This window comes from Dendronephthya gigantea, unplaced genomic scaffold (genome assembly GCF_004324835.1).
Source record: "Dendronephthya gigantea isolate DGI-Jeju-01 unplaced genomic scaffold, DenGig_1.0 000018F, whole genome shotgun sequence".
In the NCBI taxonomy this organism is placed as follows: Eukaryota; Metazoa; Cnidaria; class Anthozoa; order Malacalcyonacea; family Nephtheidae; genus Dendronephthya; species Dendronephthya gigantea.
In genome coordinates, this window is record NW_021163028.1 from 1,622,789 (window position 1) to 1,643,855 (window position 21,067).

Genomic DNA, 21,067 nt, shown 5'->3' on the forward strand with positions numbered 1-21,067 from the left:
TTCCTAATCGGTGAGATCTATCTAGGTCTACGGCTGTGATATTGACATGTAGTTTATTATTAAATATATTCAGCACTTCGCTGTCTGTATTCTCAGCTTGCTTTTCGGGAATGCCATGAATAAGTAGACAGTTCCTTCGGCTGTACTGTTGTAGATTATCAAGATTATCCTCTAATTTCTCATACTGATCAATCAATTTCTTTTCCGACGATTGTAATTCCTTGATTTTCTCGTTGGCGCTGTTAATATCGAACGAAAGGCTGTGATATACGTTTTGGCTAATGTCTTCGGTGATTTCATGTGCAATTGAGCTTGACACTTTCTTCACAAAATTTTCATCTCCGGTTAACTTTTCAGCCAGTTTTTCAGCTATACCTGTAGATACTGCATCAGCGATTAGTTCAAGGAATGCTTTATCCTTTGAGATTAGATCGTATACTTGCTTTTTCAAATCAGGAGACTTTCCGCTTCTTGTTCGAGATTGATGCTCGTCCATCTTGAAATTAAGAGAACGTTCTTTCGTATTTTCAAATTTACACAAAGCGTAAACGAATTTTCGATATTCGTAGACGTATTTTCGAATGGAGAAGAGACTTTTAGATAGATATAGGCTATATCTATAAGTTATTACCACATATTTTAAAAGATTTGGTCGGAGCTCTGTAAAGCATGACCTACTCCAATGACCGCATGTTGTAAAGATCTTGTGCTGAATTGCGATGGTTATTTAATTTCCTTTATCCTTTTTGCGAAACACATAATGAAAACAGTTATGGTAGGATTCGAACCATCGTTTTACCACTTGGGAAACCATCATCTTCGCCACTAGACTAGGAGATCTTGTGCTGAACGGCTACGGTTATTTAATTTACTTTATCCTTTCACGAAGTTCATAATATAACTGATGAAAAACGGTTATGGTAGGATTCGAACCATCAATTTACCACGTGGGAGAGCATTGTCTTCGCCACAACACTACAAGATCTTGTGCGGAATGACTGTGGTTATTTAATTTACTTTATCCTGTTCATGAAATTCATAATGAAAAACGGTTAAGGTAGGATTCGAATCATCGATTTACCACTTGAGAGACCACTGTCTTCGCCACAACACTACAAGATCTTGTGCGGAACGGTTGTGGTTATTTCATTTTCTTTATCCTGTTCACAAAATTCATAATGAAAAACGGTTAAGGATAGGATTCGAACCATCGATTTACCACTTGAGAGACCATTGTTTTCGCCACAACACTTCAAGATCTTGTGCTGAACGGCTGTGCTGATTTATTCAGGATTTGAACCATCGACTGTATGCATGCCAGATCACCGTCTTCTCCACTACACCACCACTTCTTAATCCTTTTTTGGAAGTTTTATATTACTTGGAATCTTTTTAGTAAGATCCCATAAGTTAGTTATGTGTGGCCGAAGTGAACCTAATGGTTACGGTGCGATTTTCGCTTAGCCTTGTTCCGTCCTTGACCGTGCTGATATTTACAAACTCGTCTGATTTATCCGTCTAAATGCATGCGAATTTAGATGAGTTTCTCGTCTCGACGGGATTCCCGTGCAAACTTACCCGTCAAAGTTAGACGGGAAAATTCGGAGGATAAACCCGTTTCTGATTCACATCAGACTTTTTGATTCAAGGCTAGTGTCCACTCAGGAGAAATCTCTTTGGATCGGACAGGACAGGAAAGTCTCCTTTGTTTGATCGCCGCCTGAGAACTCACCAACAAAGGAAATTTTCCTGTCCGTTCCTATCCAAAGAAGATTTTTCCTGAGTGGAAACTAGCCTGCAGTCTTCTGATTCACATCAGACCGCTTTGAAAACACTTTTCCCATGGAAGATTCGAACCATCAACCTCCCAGTTGCGAGGCCTTTGTCGTCACCCCTAGACTATTCGCCCCACGGATAATGGACGCTGTTTCTTATTTTACTTAAAACTTTTTTATGGCCATCGACTTAATACGCGCGCCAAATCAAAACTCACAGCGCAACGGGCGTGTTTGCAAGAGGAGTAATTACTATATATGACATTAGTTAATGTAGTGATTGTGGGGTTATTACTCATTCACTGCGACTGCGCGGGATTGCTAAATACTTAATTTGAGTTTTTATCGTTTGGCAATAGCGTTTAAGTGTATTTAATAAACGTAAAGTGTCCTTTTTCACTAACTGCATTTAATGAAAGCTAAACAGGTTGATTTAATTAGGAAATGAAGTGATAAAAGAACATTTAAATTTTGTTAACTTCATCGAATAGTGCACGATCACCACTTGCACACAACACATGTGTGGATGATTAAAGATAGCTGCAAATATGCTAATTATAGCATAACAAAGAAAGTGCAATAATGTACAAGGAAAAATGAGGTTTTTTACGCCAATTTCGTCTACACAGGCCAGAACCAGCGTCTGTGGATTTACCACTTGCATCTCTTAACCACTACATGATCATGGCAGCTCTTGAAATACTTACATTTTTTGGTACACTTACACATATCTCCCGGCACTTCCATGCAATAAGTACATCGAATACTGCTTTTTTTTCACGCCAACTTCTTCTCTTGACATTTCACAGGCTGGAACCACCAATCACTCACTTGTGTTAACCACAACACCATCACGAGTCACGACGGCTCATGAAATCCAAACATCTTTTGGCACATTTAAAACTTTTTTCGAACACTTCCACCCAATAATTCAAACAACTTTTTTTTTCCTCTTGAATGCATCCTCATCATCATCATCAAATGCTCCCATTTGAGGATGATGATGAGGATGCATTCAAGCGCTCAACACAACATCCAAGACCGCAAGGATATGAATAAAAACCATCAAAGGCTTACTATATGTGACATCACTCTATGTGGTGATTGTGGGGTTATTACTCATTCACTGCGACTGCGCGTGTTTTCTTAATACTTATTTTGAGTTTTTATCGTTTTGCAATAGCGTTGAAGTATATTTAATAAACGTAAAGTAACCTTTTTCACTTACTGCATTTAATGAAAGCTAAACATATTGATTTCATTAGGAAATAAAGTGATTAAAGGACATTCAAAATTTTTTTAATTTCATCGAATAGTGCACGATCACCACCTGCACACAACACATGTGTGGATAATTAAAGATAGCTGCAAATTTCTAATTAGCATAACAAAGAAAGTGCAATAATGTACAACGAAAAATGAGTTTTTTTCACGCCAATTTCTTCTCTTGACACTCCACAGGCCAGAACCAGGGTCTGTGGAATTACCACTTGCCATCTCTTAACCACTACATGATCATGGCTGCCCTTGAAATATTTACATTTTTTGGCACACTTAAACATATTCAAAACATCAGGGAATTTTTATATACCTCAGTGGTATTTCCAAATGGCAAAAATTTAGCCACGCCAGAATTCGTTTTTTAAAATTTCTGAATTCATATTTTTATTACAGTTATTAGCCCGCGGGATCGTCTCATTAATAGCTATTATTATTTATTTAAAAGAATTCACAGTCTGTGATTGGCTAATAGCCATGTGTGAAATCGTCATATCCATCGTGTGACGTCATAACGTGTGATACGACTTTTTTTAGTGTGATAAATAGATAGAATAAATAGTCGTATCCCACGTTTGACGTCACACGAATGGCGAAGACATCAACACAATGGCTTCCTCAAGTGAAAGGTTCGGCAACTTTGAGGAATACATGTTCGTTCTTTTAAATAAATAATAAAACATTTATTGAATTCGGTTTTCACATGATATGAAGAATTATCAAGTCTCAGTTTGTCACTATCAACAAACTGACAAACTTCGGCTTGATAATTCTTCATATCATGTTCAACCTCATTCAATAATTGCTAAATATTGCTAATATACAGTCTGAATAACTTTTAGGGATGGACTTTCAGCGCGGCAAAAAACGTTTAAAACTTTAAAGCCTTGAAATGTCCCCAACCATTTCAAAAATTGGCCCTTTGACTTCGGGATGGAAATTTCGTACCCCACGAGATGTCTCCTCGCGACTCGCGTGGATTCATAATGGCTGCTCGGCGCTTCGATTTTTGTTTATTCGATATTTTCTACCATTTTATATCGTAACTTGTTTTTAAACTTCACCCGCAGTATTTGTTCAAACAATGCCGAGTCGAAGACACTCACACGGAAGCTCATGACAACAGCGACCACAGCCGGCCCAAGTAGGGCCGAAAGCTCGAGCGGAGATACTCTGATAAAGTAACATCTGATAAAACTTTGAAAGAAGCAGCGAAATAGCAGCGATATTATAAAATAGGACCAGAATCTACATTTATTAAATATATTCTTACCCCAATTCAATCTAAACTTAATCGAACAGCATAGAAACAACGGTTTATTTGTTCCTCCTGGAGGAATTGCCGTATCATGCGAGGGAAATCGAATCGCGCATCGGAAAATTAGCCAAAGGTGTGCACCACAACTCTTGGGAGATAAAACTGGGACGTAGATAAATACAGTTACATACACATTTTAAATTCGAGAATGTTTCGCGCCATTTCAGACTTGCGACGACGAAAAATAAAAAAAAACAAAAAAAAACAACAAAACAAAACCGGGGCGAATTTTCAACTCCATCGCTGACGCCGGAGTAAAAAGACCATGGCATTTTAAGACTCCGCTGCGCATACGCAGGCGGAGTAATAACCATGTTTTTAGCAGGGCGCTGTAAAACACAGGCGTGGAAACGCGCTCATTATGACCTGATCTATGTGTGATGCACTCGAGGACTGGATCTAGCGATCTAGCCGCCATGATTTCGCTTGACTTCTTGCTTTTCTTGTTAAACGCGCGCTAAATCCAGTCCTCGAGTGCATCACACATAGATCAGGTCATAATGAGCGCGTTTCCACGCCCGTGTTTTACAGCGCCCTGTTTTTAGTTACCACTAAAAAGTACCAATCGCACCAATAGAATGATTACGGAAAATTCCGGCCGTATCACGATCATGATACGATCACGTTACGTCACCCGCCCTTCGGCCGATGTTACATAAGTGGTCGTTCTCTTCACGAATGCAGCCGCCATATTTTGGAAACTGAATTGTCATAGACTTTGAAAAACGTTAAAATTGCGTTAAAAGGCAATCAGATTTCTTAAATAGAAACACGACTTTAAAAACGCATCGTATCCTCGTTTCTTCCCTATCATTTTTTTGGGCCTGTAAATAAAAATGGATGATAAAACTGGGTCTAAAGATTTAGATGCATGGATAGAGCAGCTAAATGATTGCAAACAATTATCAGAACCCATGGTGAAAACGCTTTGTGAAAAGGTAGGCTGAATCGTTCTTCGTCCGCTTTTTGAGGAAATTTCTGTTGTGTAATCATTTCTGAACCTTTCTTTGCATTTGAATATTACGGTTTAAAGGAGAAGATTGCAATTTTTAAGGCGTTTTAAAGTGTTGTATATTTTTGTCTTCCGCCATGTTGTGCGGTTGTTGTCGCGTCTGTAGCGACGAACATGTATTAAAATACGAAATTAAAAGCTTTCTCGTCAATTTGCTGCGTATTCGGTGAAAAATCTTAGAAAATATAAACTTTTACATATAAAAAGAAGACGTCCTAAATGAATTTCAGCTTAAATACTTTTTTGTAAGCTATTCCGCCTTTCCCACCGCGCGTAGCTTCGATCGGCAGTGCCAGTGGACATATGTTCTTCATTGTTTAAGAGGCGATTTATTTTGAAAAAGGTTTATTATCTGAGCAGTTTTGTGGGAACCGCTTTATAGATTTGATGCTATTTGTTTATATGTATTGCTAACATTTTATATTTACGTCCTATTTTTCCTGTCATATTGTTGTATTAATTTTGTTGTCTGTGATTGCCCAATAATTGCACTGTGCACAAGATATATTGAAACTAATCGACCTGGGGCGAAGATACAAGTAGTTGTACTTGATTATCACTCAATTCTGTATACACACAATAGCATACCCTGGATATAAATTGTATAGTACAATGGATGACTTGCATAATAGACCAACTTGTGAACATGGTTACAAGGAAATACACCACCAAAGCTAGATAGAGCATACTGAAATTAGTATGATTGCCTAGTTTGGCTGTAAAATATCAAGTTGTACAGAAAAAATGGCCATGTGAAGTAGGCGTTTTTTGTATACTTTTGTATTACAGGTGGAAGTGTGTAACTAATTTAGTAACACTTTTCTGGCCATAATACAAAAGTATACAAAATTTGCCAACTTCGCTTGGCCATATCTTTGGTACTTCGCAACCAAACTTTACGTTTATGCTCTTTCTGTCTATTATGCAATTCATCCATTGCATTGTGTGAATTGGCCTATATGGTTAGGTTGCATTTTGGGCAGTTTTGTTATGGGTTTAGATTCCCATAGGGTGTGTGATTGGTCAGTGATCCTCAGTTGGTTGTGTTCTCAATGATTAAAACCTATCACAACTACCTTCGGGTGGAGTTGAGATTAACTATGATAGAATTCTGCAATAATGAGAGTTCACACCAACAACAGGCTTCACTTTTATTACCTTTATGATTCAGGTCATGCAATATTGACAATTAAACATCTTGTACCTTCATTACTTTACCATTAAGTCACACAGTATTGACAATGATATTTCTTCCACCCTCATTACCTTGCCATCAAGGTGACTACACAATTAAGACTTATTGACTGATCCCAAGAGAAACATCATGTGGCCGAGGGAAACATAGTGATCGAAGGTCCACAATTGAACATGATGTTTCCCGAGGAGATCAGTCAATAAGTGTTTTATTCTATAGCAAGTCTCAAAGGAAACAACTGGTGAAAATATGTGACAAAAATATAGGCAGAGAAACTTTTCATTTCAAAAAGAATTTGGCTAAGGTTCCTATATTGCATGATGTGATTTGCATCACAACTTCCAGTTTTATTATAACCTCCGGTGGTTAAAAGTTTTAACCCCCTATCAAACTGATGTTCAAACCTGACAAACAAGATTTTTGGGTAAACATTCAGATTTTCCGCCTTTCACATGACATAGTTTTAACCAATCAGATTCTGGAACATAACTGAACACTGGATGAACTTTGAAACTTGCTATATAACAATATACAATTACTTAATGGTTTCCGTGTTGGGATAGCCTGATCCAAACACACAGGAATGTTGCAAGAGTTAAGAAAAGCGCTTAACTATGATGTTGACTATTCAACATTCACAAATGAATATATATTCTTTTTGATGTTAGGCTAAAGAAATTTTGTCAAAAGAATCAAATGTACAGGAAATGAAGTGCCCAGTAACAGTTTGTGGAGATGTCCATGGACAATTTCATGATCTAATGGAACTATTTCGTATTGGTGGGAAATCACCTGACACAAATTATCTTTTCATGGGGGATTATGTTGATCGAGGCTACTACTCAGTGGAAACTGTCACACTATTGGTTACATTGAAGGTATGTGCTAGGTTTTGACTTAAACTATTGAACTTTTTATATATTTGAGTTATAACATTTATAATGGTAATGCACTGAGTGAAGTGCAATTTGGTGTGAAATCAAACGCGTGATTACAAAATCGCAAAAGTTTGATTTCAGGCCAAAATTGCACCACACGAAGTGCAATTTCCACTTTATTATATTCATTTTGAAATCGTACAAAAAAGTAAACAAACTCAAAACAATTTATTGGCTGAAAGAACCGAAAACGGTGTAAAATGTGAGTAATTTTCATCTATTTTGTCAAGAAATTTTGCAGGGCATTTAAAAATACAAAATAGTAAAATGGTGTGCCATTTTCCCTTGTAATTTGATTTGATAGTTACACTGAAATACTAAATCTGATCAATTGGTTATTGTGGTGCACAACTTCAATCTTATTGGCTTATAAATGATGTGATTAATGCTCAAAAATAGTGCAATTTGGGAATTAATCGCACTAATTTTAATCAATCAGATTGCAAGAAACACCATTGATTTCAAAATGAATATAATAAATGTAATAATTACTTTTGAGAATTCTAACACTATTATTGTTTCCAAAAAATTTAGAATTAGAAACCTCTAGATTCTATTTATCTAATCGGATCCACTTTATATTGTAGTTGCCACTGTATTTATTTAAATTTATTTTCGTCGAGCCAGTGCAGTGCACTGTGCAAGGGTACTAATTCCATCCAGAGATTAGGAATTACACCCGGGTATTGTGACAGAACATAGCGGAATCCAAAGTTCGCAAAATTTTGGATGGTTTTGTTAGTTATGCGCATGCGCAAAATTTAAATGAGTGGAAACCATTAATTAGCAACTTTCTGATGGGCTGAATCAGAAATTTGTATTTCAATAATAACATCTGCAATTCAACGCCAAATTCACAAACTTCTTTATAAAACTGTTTTTAAAAATTACACCAAATGAAATAGGAAAAATAAAAACAGATCAAATGAAAATCATCAAGAAACTTTTGTCAAAAACAAAAGGGGTTGCTCTTCAAGATTGAAAAGCGAAAAAGGAACAATTTATACTCTATATAAAGCTTTAAAATATTTTAAATCGGTATGTGTCTATAGTATAGTTGTTTATACTCTTCTGTGTTTGCTGTATGAAGAAGGATGATCATTTTGAAATCAATGGTGTTTCTTGCAATATGATTGGTTAAAAATAGTGTGATTAATTCCAAAAATCGCACTATTTTTGAGCATTAATCACATAAATTATAAGCCAATAAGATTGAAGTTCTGCACCACAATAACCAATCAGATTTAGTATTTCAGTGTAACTATCCAATCAAATTACAGGGGGGGAATGGCACAACATTTTATATTTTGAATTTTTAAATGCCCTGCAAAATTTCTTGGCAAAAATAGATGAAAATTACTCGCATTTTACACCGTTCACGGTTCTTTCAGCCAATAAATCATTTTGAATTTGTTTAATTTTTTGTATGATTTCAAAATGAATATAATATATTGGAAATTGCACTTTGTGTCGTGCAATTTTTGCGTGAAATCAAATTTGTGATTTGCACTCCACTCAGTGCAATTACCATTATTTATATGAGCATGATACGTCATTTTCCAAAGTCATCTTGGGCTATGAAAGGCTTTTACACCATTCTTCATAACTTCAAAAAGGGTTTTTTAAAATGTAAATTTATATTTTCATGTAAACTATCTCTCTTCAAGAATTGAAAAAGATTTGAGGCTCTGTACTTGATGCTTTTTTGTACTGTCTTTATGGAAATTTTGTACTGTTTGAATGCTTTTCCAAAGCCTCAAATGTTGAAATTTTAACAGTTACAAAGATTGTAGTGTCTATAAATGCCTGTAAAAAACAGGTCACATCACCTTCAATGTACCTTGGCCGTTGAGTAAAGCTAATCTAGGCCCAGGAGATTATTTTCTTGGTTGAGATGACGAGGGGTGCTGCGTGCATGTATTTCTAGTTTAAATTTTAGAACCTCTATATTTTATTTAAATAATCACACTTGCCTATTAATTACCTCAGCTAAGTTATTTCTAGAATAAGTTCTAAAATTTTCCACCAAATTACCCATTTCGATGAATGTGCCAACACAGTTGACCCCAATTACAGTCAAATTTTGATCACTGGACACAATTTGTGCATGTGATTAGAACTCTAAAATAAGAATAAAAGTAGTCTGGGAGATGCATTGCTCTAGATCTACATGGACCAGCATTATAATTTTCATTGGCTGACCTTTGAGCATAAGGGATCCATAATTCCCTCGTGTCCTGCTCTCGGCCTACATAAAGCTTCGCTGTATTTGGTTAGTTGGTCTGATTATAGTGAAGATCTGACTCTAGCATACAGCTACATGTACATTGATTACAACAAACTTTAAATACTGCAATCTTTAAAGTAAACATAAGGCTTGGAAGTAACCAATCATGGTGCAAGTGGTCACCAAAAGATAAGAAATTGAACTGAAACATTGACCTTGCCAATGAAGTATTGATGAAAAAATGCATCCATTCATCACCCAAATATTTAGTTCAATACATTTGCTGAAAAAATTATCAACCTCTACGTATTTAAATTAATATGGTAAAACGCCACTGGTAAAACTGGTTTTTCTCAGAAGGCACATTTGGTTCGGCACATCGGTTCTACGTTTGAAACCACGCCGTGCTTAGTCGTGCTTTGGTCGTTCCGCACAACCTGGCCACGAACTTAATGCTTAGGTCGAACTTAATTCAAACAGTCTAATCGTTTCACACGTCGAACTTTGATTAAAACTATTAAGTATGGAAAGTTCGACGTCTGAAACGGGCCTTAGGCACCAGCATGACAGAAAACAGGAAGTTGGTCAATTTTTCTAGTCTACTGATGTTGGTATGACATAATCATTATTTGTGTTTTAGAAGAGCATGGGCTGCGATCCTTGCTAGCAACCTCACTTGCGTAAAGTCGACTTCTTTTGTCTTCATTCTCCTGAATAAAATTTAGGTCCAACTTATACGAAGACGTTTTAACTGGAAAAGCTAATTCCACATAAAATTGATACAGAACATATTCCCTCTCTGTGAATGTTCTTTCTGTGCAGACAAAAAATAAGTCTGCAGTGTAAATATAATGCAGATTGCCTGTAATTTTTCTTCGGATTTGAACAGTTAACAGAGGTGGCCAGATTCTGAGGGACTGCCCGCCATTTGTTGTGGCTTTTTCATTATTGGGTTAGAGAGGTTCATAGCCACTAAGAGACCCTGTGTTATTGTCTTTCCTTTGTAGGTACGTTTTCCACACAGAATTACCATCCTTCGAGGCAACCACGAGAGCAGACAGATCACCCAAGTCTATGGTTTCTATGACGAATGTTTACGCAAATATGGCAACGCAAATGTCTGGAAATATTTCACGGATTTATTCGACTACCTTCCTCTCACCGCTCTTGTTGATGGACAGGTAGGATTTTCACCTTGTTTGATCATACAACGTGCATAGGTCCAAACGTTTAGGTTGGGACGATTTCATACATTGTTCACATCGTATTTTACGTGACTTTGCAGAAGGATTTAAAGGGGTGCACAGAAAATGTCTAAATTTTAAACAAACCCCTGTGTGTTTGGTAAAGCCTTTCAATTACAGTATATTTGCAGCTGCAAATCTGCAGCTGTTTTGGATTTTGAATGTCATTCTGAATCCATTGATTAGTAAGAATGAAAAACCAAACCTTGGCATTTGTAATTTAGGGCACCAGGTATACCGATTCGCATTTTAACTTATAATAAGTACATTGTAATAAACCTCCTGATGTGATGTACTTAATAAGACGCGGTGTGTGATCTAAATGTAGGACATCGTGCATATGACGTTCACGTAACAACGCCTAAATGATCGAGTCCAATTTTTGTAATGTTTTAGATATTTTGTCTTCACGGCGGTCTGTCGCCGTCTATCGATACCTTGGATCACATACGAGCTCTGGACAGGATACAGGAAGTTCCACATGAAGTACGTACTCGAGTTCTTTGTTTTTGCATGACTGTATATCCGTGGGAAAATTCAGTCGTGGACCCAAAGATTGGAAGTTAGTTTCCCCATAAGGAACCCACCTATACATGTTCCTAAGTGTGTGAAATTTACTATGTTAGGAATTTCAGGCTACACGCCCATGTCCTCTGAGGAAATTCCCACATATAACTCCCATGTCTATTGTTCTGATTTACAGTACTGCTCAATAATTGGTGACTACATTACTCCCCACGTGAATTTGATTTCGACTACTTTCCCCACTTAGTGCCATTCATTCAATATTTAAATAATACCGCCCACACATGTTATTCAAAATATGCGATATTGACAATGATACTGCCCTCCTCATGCCGTAGAAAATATGCTATGTTGACAATAACACTCCCTCAATTACCACTGGAATGTGAGATTATGTATGATCTTCAGAAGTATAAAATTTGGCGCATACCGCCCCTACTTATCGCTATAATAGTGTCCACTTCAACGCGATTTTTACTGTTGTGCCTCAATCAAAATTAAGTAGTTTGTACAGGCGATTAATATATTGACTGCATGTGATATTGCCCCTTCTCATTACACGCAGTGCAAGCCACGTCGATAGTGGTACTAATACTTACGCTTTTATTACATTTATCATACGCAATATGACAATGATACTTCTTCCACCTTCATTACTTACCATCAAGGTCACACAATGTTGACAATGATAGTTCTTCCACCTTCATTACTTTGCCATCAAGGTCACACAATGTTGACAATGATAGTTCTTCCACCTTCATTACTTTACCATCAAGTCACGCGATATTGACAATGGTACTTCTTCCACATTCATTACTTCACTATACAGTTACGCGCTGTTGACAATGATAGATCTTTCACATTAATTACTTTACCATCAAGGTCACGCAATGTTGACAATGATACTTCTTCCACATTCGTTACTTTACCATACAGTCACGCGTTGTTGACAATAATACTTCTACCACATTCATTACTTCACCATACAGTCACGCGTTGTTGACAATTATAGATCTTTCACATTAATTACTTTACCATCAAGGTCACGCGATGTTGACAATGATACTTCTTCCACATTCATTACTTCACCATACAGTCACGCGTTGTTGACAATTATAGATCTTTCACATTAATTACTTTACCATCAAGGTCACGCGTTGTTGACAATGATACTTCTTCCACATTCATTACTTCACCATACAGTCACGCGTTGTTGACAATTATAGATCTTTTACATTAATTACTTTACCATCAAGGTCACGCGATGTTGACAATGATACTTCTTCCACATTCATTACTTCACCATACAGTCACGCGTTGTTGACAATTATAGATCTTTCACATTAATTACTTTACCATCAAGGTCACGCGTTGTTGACAATGATACTTCTTCCACATTCATTACTTCACCATACAGTCACGCGATGTTGACAATGATACTTCTTCCACATTCATTACTTTACCATAAAGGTCACGCGTTGTTGACAATTATAGATCTTTCACATTAATTGCTTTACCATCAAGGTCACGCGTTGTTGACAATGATACTTCTTCCACATTCATTACTTCACCATACAGTCACGCGATGTTGACAATGATAGATCTTTCACATTCATTACTTTACCATAAAGGTCACGCAATACTGTTAACGATACTACCATCGTCTTTACTTATTACCAATGAGCCACGCAATATTGACTACGGTATACTTCTACTTACATTTCTTTATTATTTACCATTCCGGTCATGCGATATATACTATCGTATTCACCCCGCTTCTCATCCCATCCTTTTTTCACTGGGTCCAATGTGCGACCTCCTTTGGAGTGATCCTGATGAGGGGTGCTGCATGCATGTATTTCTAGTTTTAATTTTAGAACCTCTACATTTTATTTAAATAATCAGACTTGCCTATGAATTACCTCAGCTAAGTTGTTTCCAGATAAAGGTAGTCTGGGAGATGCATTGCTCTAGATCTACATCAACAAGCATTATAATTTTCATTGGCTGACCTTTGAGCATAAGGGATCCTTAATTCCCTCGTGTCCTGCTCTCGGCCTACATAAAGCTTTGCTGAATTTGGTTAGTTGGTCTGATTATAGTGAAGATCTGACTCTAGCATACAGCTACATGTACATTAAATATAGTAAACATAATGCTTGGAAGTAACCAATCATAAATACAGTTGGTACAGTTGGTTGGTGCAATTGGTCATCAAAAGATAAGAAATTGAACTCGTCACCCGATGTTGACAATGGTACTTCTTCCACATTCATTACTCTACCATCAAGGTCACGCGATGTTGACAATAATACTTCCACTACTTTACTATAACGTGACGCGATGTTGACAATGATACTTCTTCCACATGTGTTACTCTACCATCAAGGTCACGCGATGTTGACAATAATACTTCCACTACTTTACTATAACGTGACGCGATGTTGACAATGATACTTCTTCCACATGCGTCGTTACTCTACCATCAAGGTCACGCGATGTTGACAATAATACTTCTTCCACTACTTTACCATTAAGGTCACCGATATTGACAATGATACTATACTACCACTTACATAACCTTTCCATTCATAAAACTGCACGCGATATTGACAATACTTCTATCATTACTACTACCTTTTTTATCAGTGCACGCAATACTGATAACGATACTTCTTCCATCATATTTACTTATTACCAATGAGTCACGCGATATTAACTATGGTATACTTCTACTTACATTTCTTTATTATTCACCCCGCTTCTCATCCCATCCTTTTTTTACAGGGTCCAATGTGCGACCTCCTTTGGAGTGATCCTGATGACCGTGGTGGCTGGGGAATCTCGCCTCGTGGAGCAGGGTATACATTCGGCCAAGATATTTCAGAACAGTTTAATCATACAAATGGACTTACGCTTGTGTCCAGAGCCCATCAGCTGGTTATGGAGGTATGGAATGTGGAGATTACACAAATACAGTGACTTTTTCCCTTCAGCCTTTGAAAGCGGGAGTTCTTCCTAATATTCCAGAAAGACAACGTGATTCTGTTATACAGTAGAAAGGAAGCCCGAAATTTAATACAGATTACATACCATCCTTGAAACTTTAACAAATTATGGTTCCTTTTAATTGTTCCTAGGGTTATAACTGGTGTCACGATCGCAATGTGGTAACGATATTCAGCGCGCCAAATTACTGCTATCGTTGTGGTAATCAAGCCGCTATCATGGAACTGGATGATTCTCTAAAATATTCCTTGTAAGTTTAAATTCCCTTTTTTTCTTTCTCTCTCGGCAATAACTTGTAGTCATTCGTCCCTACGAGTGTGCAGGGACGGATATTTTAATGCTTCAGAGGCATGCGTAAAACTCAAAGAGACGCAAGAGGAATTAGGTTTGGCAAGATCATGCAACAAACCAAAATCAAGCATCCACCAGTAATTTGGCGTTTTTATGCAGATTCCGGTTGAGGGTTAAATGCTATCAAAGTATAAGAACGCACTTGTTCTGCGCCGTGTTTCATTTTCCGAGGATATATATATATATGTAAATACATTTGTATGTATGCCATGCGAATGTTAGTACCAAGAGTACAAAATTCACGGCTCGCATTTTTCATACGGTATAGAGATCAGTCACTACGCTAGCCAACCAGAGGCCTAACTCAGGGGCACCAAGATGGCGGCAAGTGCCCTCAACTACGGTCCAGGTTTGATTAGGGCACCGCTGGTTTAGTTTTAAAATGGCGGTTTTTTGAGCAGATATCAAGTCTTCCGCCTGGCATTCTCACAATTTTGTTAAGTTGTTCGGGATTATACTGGCTTTCTATGCTTTCATGGCGTAGCACTGTGTACTCTTTGCGCTTCTACAATGTGCAAACTTGCAAAAATTGATAGATTGTCGAGTCCCATCGAAAAAAGGCGAAATATACACATGTCAATTGATACAGTTAAAAAGTCGTACATGAAAAATGTTTTGTTCTCCCGAAAGCCTCGTTTTTTCTGACTGAGACATTGTCATAGTTGATATTTCATGGTCATGGAGGACAAAACTCGCATTCCCGAAGAAAAATACATCAACTAATCATGTGTTTTGTCATAAAGCAATTATAAGGAATAAACCGAGTCCGAGAAATTAGACAATATTCGGGCAGTAATTTACGTCACGAACGAGCTATTATTCACTATCTTAAACATTTACGTGCTAAAACGGAAAATGCTTTGTTCTCTCGAATGCCTCGTTTCTAACTGAGACATAGTTATAATTGATATTTCATGGAGAACAACGTTTATTCGAAGAAAAACTGATCGACTGATTATCTGTTTTGTCATAAAGCAATGACCAATGTGGAATACAACGAAAAATTAGACAATATTCGAGCAGCAATTAAATTTTAAACATCTACGGCACCTGTTAAAACATGAAAACATTTTTGGGACATACTTGTTCCTTCTTCGTGCATCTTCCTTTCGATTTTCCTCGCTCAATTCTTGTATTACATATAAACTGGAGAAGTCTTCACATTGTTGACAAAGTTTCGGCGCCATTTTGTTTTTCTGGCGGGAAACATTGCATATTTATTACTTATCCGAAGGCACGTGACCACAAATCAGCCAATCACAATTAGTATCAGCTTAAGCTTCATAACAACATATAAAAATAACGGTCCAAAGTGAAATTGAAGAAACGAGCATTAAAGCCAAACGTCTCTAGCTTTCTCACACCTCAACAACCTACTTACGCTAAAACGACGTTAAAAGGAAGAGAAGTACCTGTTCTTTTGCCATGTTTCCGCATAACAACGAGAAATCAGGCGCGTGACAAGAGCGTGCCAGTACGTACGTCAAGGGTTGTGTCGTTCACAAAACTTATCATGCTCGTGACCGGTGTGACGTCATTCAACGCTCACCTGATTCAAAAACTTGGTAATCCAAGTAATCCATGTTTTTTTTTCAAGATTCATGCAAAGTTAAGACTTGGGGGGTAAATTTTTCTTCCAAGAACTCTCAAGGTTATTCACGTGCCGGAATTCGTTATCCAGTGGTTTATGTCGACGGAAATACTATTCACGAGATTTTGTTCCTCTCTCTCATAATTATATCATTATACTCTTTTTTACAAATTCATGTCCCTACAAGAATTTGTTTTCATTTCAGCATCTCCAGGGATAAATTTTTAACGACTATTAGTATTATCTCATGCCAAGTTCAAACCTTGCGCACATCTCATGCGCCTGAATTTATTACACAATAGATATGGTGAACTTCAGCTAAATATTTTTTGGAGCATATTTTTTGTGCTAAAATAAAGCTTTATTGATACGAAAGTCCTCAATATGAATAAACCTGGACTGTGTGCATGCGGTAAAGTTATGAATTTAGTATACCAATATGGCGGTTATTTATGTTTTTCGTTTTGATGGCTTTCCAAGCGATATATTTATTGACCAATTCCCAGTGACTACATCTAGTCTGTGAAAACACTGAGCCGCACAGTCCGTTCATTTGTAACAATGATTTTATCAATTTTACAACGTAAAAGGGTTGAATTGGGCTCGGTTGATCAGAATATTTATTTTACCCATTCCAAAATAATGATATCGGAGTTGAGATTGTGGGTTAGGATTTAATTTGACTTAAGATAACATAAGTTTTTATTAGAATATAGAAATCCTGCCCGAAGTAACGACCAGGTTTGGATGACTCAATATGTCTGAACTTTTTCCAATTCTTTTTTAGCTTGCAATTTGACCCGGCGCCGAGACGAGGAGAACCACACGTCACTCGAAGAACCCCGGACTATTTCCTTTAACCCTCACTTTCCCCTAGGACTTGACGTAGAAGAAAACTAGCCCCACCTATTTCGGGCACTCTTAAAAAACAGAATTCGGACAATCAACTCGGTGATGACAAGCTAATTTCTTTCGGTGTTTCGCCATCTTATGATTTGACGATGACAAATACTGACGAGTGTTTTGACACAGCAAATGTTTCCTTAGGTTAAATAACGCTAAATATTTCCAGTTCAAATTAGGAGCGAAGCAAAGGTACCGATAATTAATGGCGAGTGAGGCATGAAATGCAGCGGGTTTTACAGTTTTGGAGACCGTTTTATGTGTGATTGAAACGCTGTGGCAGTATTAATTTAATTTGTTAGAACCTATAAAATTTTGTATGGGAGAGAAGACCCTTTATCAATTTTTCGCATCTCTCATTTCTTCAGATGTTTTTGACAGCAACGATCATAAATCATGTTCTAGTTAAATTAAATCGAAAAACTGTTCGACATCTGATCTTTTCATCACGAACAAAATCGCAACTGAAATCTGGAACAGCTTTTTAAACACCTAAAATATTCTTTTCCCAATTCAGGCAATTAACTGAACCAGTTCGTCTTCTAACGTCGCCAAGGGCACTATCAATGAGTTCGGAAATGAATGCAGAATAGCGGCAAATTATTGTTTTCTGTCAAAGTATTTAAGAACTAAGCGATGTGAATAATACTCGATAAAGGAGTTTTTCATATTCAAGTCCTTTCAAATGAGGTAAACTCATAGAAATAATATCTCTTATGAATTTAATAATATCTATTATTTCTATGGGTAAACTAAATAGACCTTTTTGATAATTACGTCACAAGACTGTTGTTTTACATTTAGAACCTCCTTTTAAAATTTCAAGTTTTACTCTCACATGTTTTGCAAAGATGCAAAACATCCTTCTTTAACACGTGTTTGAAAAAGAATTTTCCTTTTTGACAAATAAATATGGAAATCAGCCGTGACACGAGAACTGAGTGGTTCTAAATTTAAAACGATAATTTTGTGACGTATTATCAAAAAGGTCTATTCACATTCCCTTTGAATTGGCCAGATTTGTAGGCTACGGCTATTGGATCAACTAACTGGCAACATTTATGCGTTAGATACTTTATATTATATTGTAAATTGCGCAGCAACTTTGGTACGAATGCGGCGTCGCGCTATCCAGTCTATATTTGAGATCAGTTTTAAACATGCTAAAGGCGTTTCCTGGGGAGGTTTTTCTCGTCAACCATGTTGAGTGTGGGATAAAAGGTCTTAGTAAAGCTGTTGCTCAGCTTCCTCTAAAGGCTTCTTTAACGGTTTGTGTTTGCGGAGGAGGTTCAATCTTGTATCTTCTTTTTATGGTCTTCATATACGCTTCTCCTTTGCCTATCCCTCCCTTTGGTGCTTGTTGAAAATTTCTTTTTTTGCAATTTGCCATGATGAAAGAGATGGCGGCATATCGATCTTGAAGCATGCTGTGCTAAATCGACTTGACCACGAGAACGGTCCCAAAATTTTTGACATGACTTTTGACGAGTTTTGCTCCCCACAAGCATAACTCCTTTGAAGTGGATTGATAGCCTTAAATGGCTCGATTCGATATCAACATGCTTTTTCCCACAGTTAAAAATTTAAATTGACGAATTCACCTTCCTGACACTTGGTCAGAAGTTAGGAATTTTGACAATGATATCTGCCGCTGAGCTTAACAAAATGGGTGATTACACGTTGAAAGCAATTTAAAAATGGTTACCTTGGATTTATTTATTAGACTAATCTTCTATTGGTTGAACCAACAAAAACCTGGTTAAAATTTTGAAGTGTTTGTTTTAACAATCTCTTTTTACAGATTAAGGTGTACGAGTGGAGTTAGGCTGACGCCTAAACTTAACTTCTTTTAAACATGTACGATGTTTAAAAGTAGTTCAGTTCAAAAGTTCACGTTGATTTTAGCGGGCAACGTACCTTACTCTGGGTATAACCGCAATAACTCGTGTGCTTTGCCAGACATCGGTAGATCGGTGGCGTTCGTTATGAATCTGTCTTGGCATTTTAGGAATTGACCATAATGGTAACATTAATTGATGATGTATTACTCATATTGTTTGCTGTATCTGAAGCTATTCTCTCTCTATTTAGACTGATCATTCAAAGAAGTTTCCCCAACCAAACCTAGTGAATAGTTTCCATTTGAGCAATTATGTCTCCAAGAAATAATATAAACTTCCTAAACTGATTCAATCGTTCTATTCAGGCCGTTTTTGTGTTCGAGGTTTAAGTTTCAGAGTTATGAAGTCTCCATGCAATAAGCAATCCTTTGGCAATAATCCTAATTGGTAAAGCTGTGTTTATCAAGATTGCCTTGTCGGTTATGCCTTGACTGCATGTCCCAGTACAAAAGACTGTCAGTCTGTCTCCTATAATTTTGTTATGTCTTGTCTAAACATTATTTTCTTGGATTTTTGTTTCCATTCTTAATGTTGATTTGAAGTTGAACTGTAATTACTGAATCGTTTTAGATACACGGAGAGATCCATTATAAGTCTTAGGGCTAAAGGAAAACCAAGTAGATTTTATAGATTTTTTTTGCATCAAACAAGTCCTGGATGTTCATTTCACGAGGTCGAGGAAAGATACAAATTTGTTTCTATTTTGTATATATTTCCGGAGGAGTCTTGGGCGACCTTCCCATGCCAATTTTTCCTCTCCTTTTTTGCGCGCATGCAATCACAGTTGATGAAATCAAATTGCGATGTAAAATATTGAACGTAGGAGGCAGTAAAAGTGAGGCGCGGTCACTCGCCTCATCGAATTTTCTATTTTCCCCTCTACTAACTACATGAAATATATGTCGCAACTCGCAAGACTGATTGCGAGGCTTTGGGATTAGGGCTATATATAAGAAGGATTACGGAAAGAAGGTTAAGGGTGATAGTAGGGTTTATTGATATATTATTCTTTCTATCCTCAATTCTCGCACGATCAAATGTTCCTATACTTCCCAGCATTTCCGGCAACAAAGTTATTTCTCGAAACTAATCCGACTAATACGATCGATTTCATCTGAAGCTGTCAATAAACCCTGAGGTATTCTGGGTGTGTAAATTAAGTGTGTGGGCGAGCTTGCGCATTAGCGCATATCTCAACAAGACATATTGAAACCATAGCGCGCAATATGTTAATTTCCTCATGGGCTGACGCGATGATGTGAGCGCAGTTCGAATGATAGCGCAATCTCCGAGATCCCCACGTATATGTAAATATTTACAAAACGTGCTTGGTGCTCGTGTGTCTTGGCGTATCCCACGCCAGGTCCCATCGAAACGAACAGTTTGATTTATACATTCAAAAGGCTAATCCCAAAATTGTTCGCATGACAGTGGTCTGGTGATTGTACTCCAGACAGGCGTGCTATCCAATGCCATCTGACCTCATTTGAATTATCTGCGAAGTATCAGTATACCCTAACCTCAAGATAGTAATTGCATGAGAGAAACAACCTCGACATTAGTTTCCAGATATGGTTTATAGCTTTTTTCTGCTCGTGTTTGTATACATTTTTGTCATGCTTTACGACCATTGCGAATATGAAACGGTTCCCGTCGCCCAATGAGATGATAGCACCATGGACAAGGTTGATCAGGGTTCGTGGATCAGACAACTTAGGACTGATATTGAGCTATCCAATATATTATCGGATATATTTTAATGCATTTTCAATGTATGTTTCTCCCGTCTAACACTGGATC

General features: G+C 37.2%; 1 protein-coding gene across 1 annotated transcript; it reads left to right on the forward strand.

The window, feature by feature from the left end:
• Positions 1 to 5,026: 5,026 nt before the first annotated feature.
• On the forward strand, positions 5,027 to 18,542 carry LOC114520874 (serine/threonine-protein phosphatase 2A catalytic subunit beta isoform). The gene is made up of 7 exons (XM_028541217.1): positions 5,027 to 5,309; positions 7,247 to 7,456; positions 10,751 to 10,924; positions 11,384 to 11,473; positions 14,300 to 14,461; positions 14,653 to 14,771; positions 17,251 to 18,542. Exons 1-7 carry the CDS (start codon positions 5,208 to 5,210, stop codon positions 17,321 to 17,323), a joined length of 930 nt encoding a protein of 309 aa, XP_028397018.1. The 5' UTR covers positions 5,027 to 5,207; the 3' UTR covers positions 17,324 to 18,542.
• Positions 18,543 to 21,067: the final 2,525 nt, after the last annotated feature.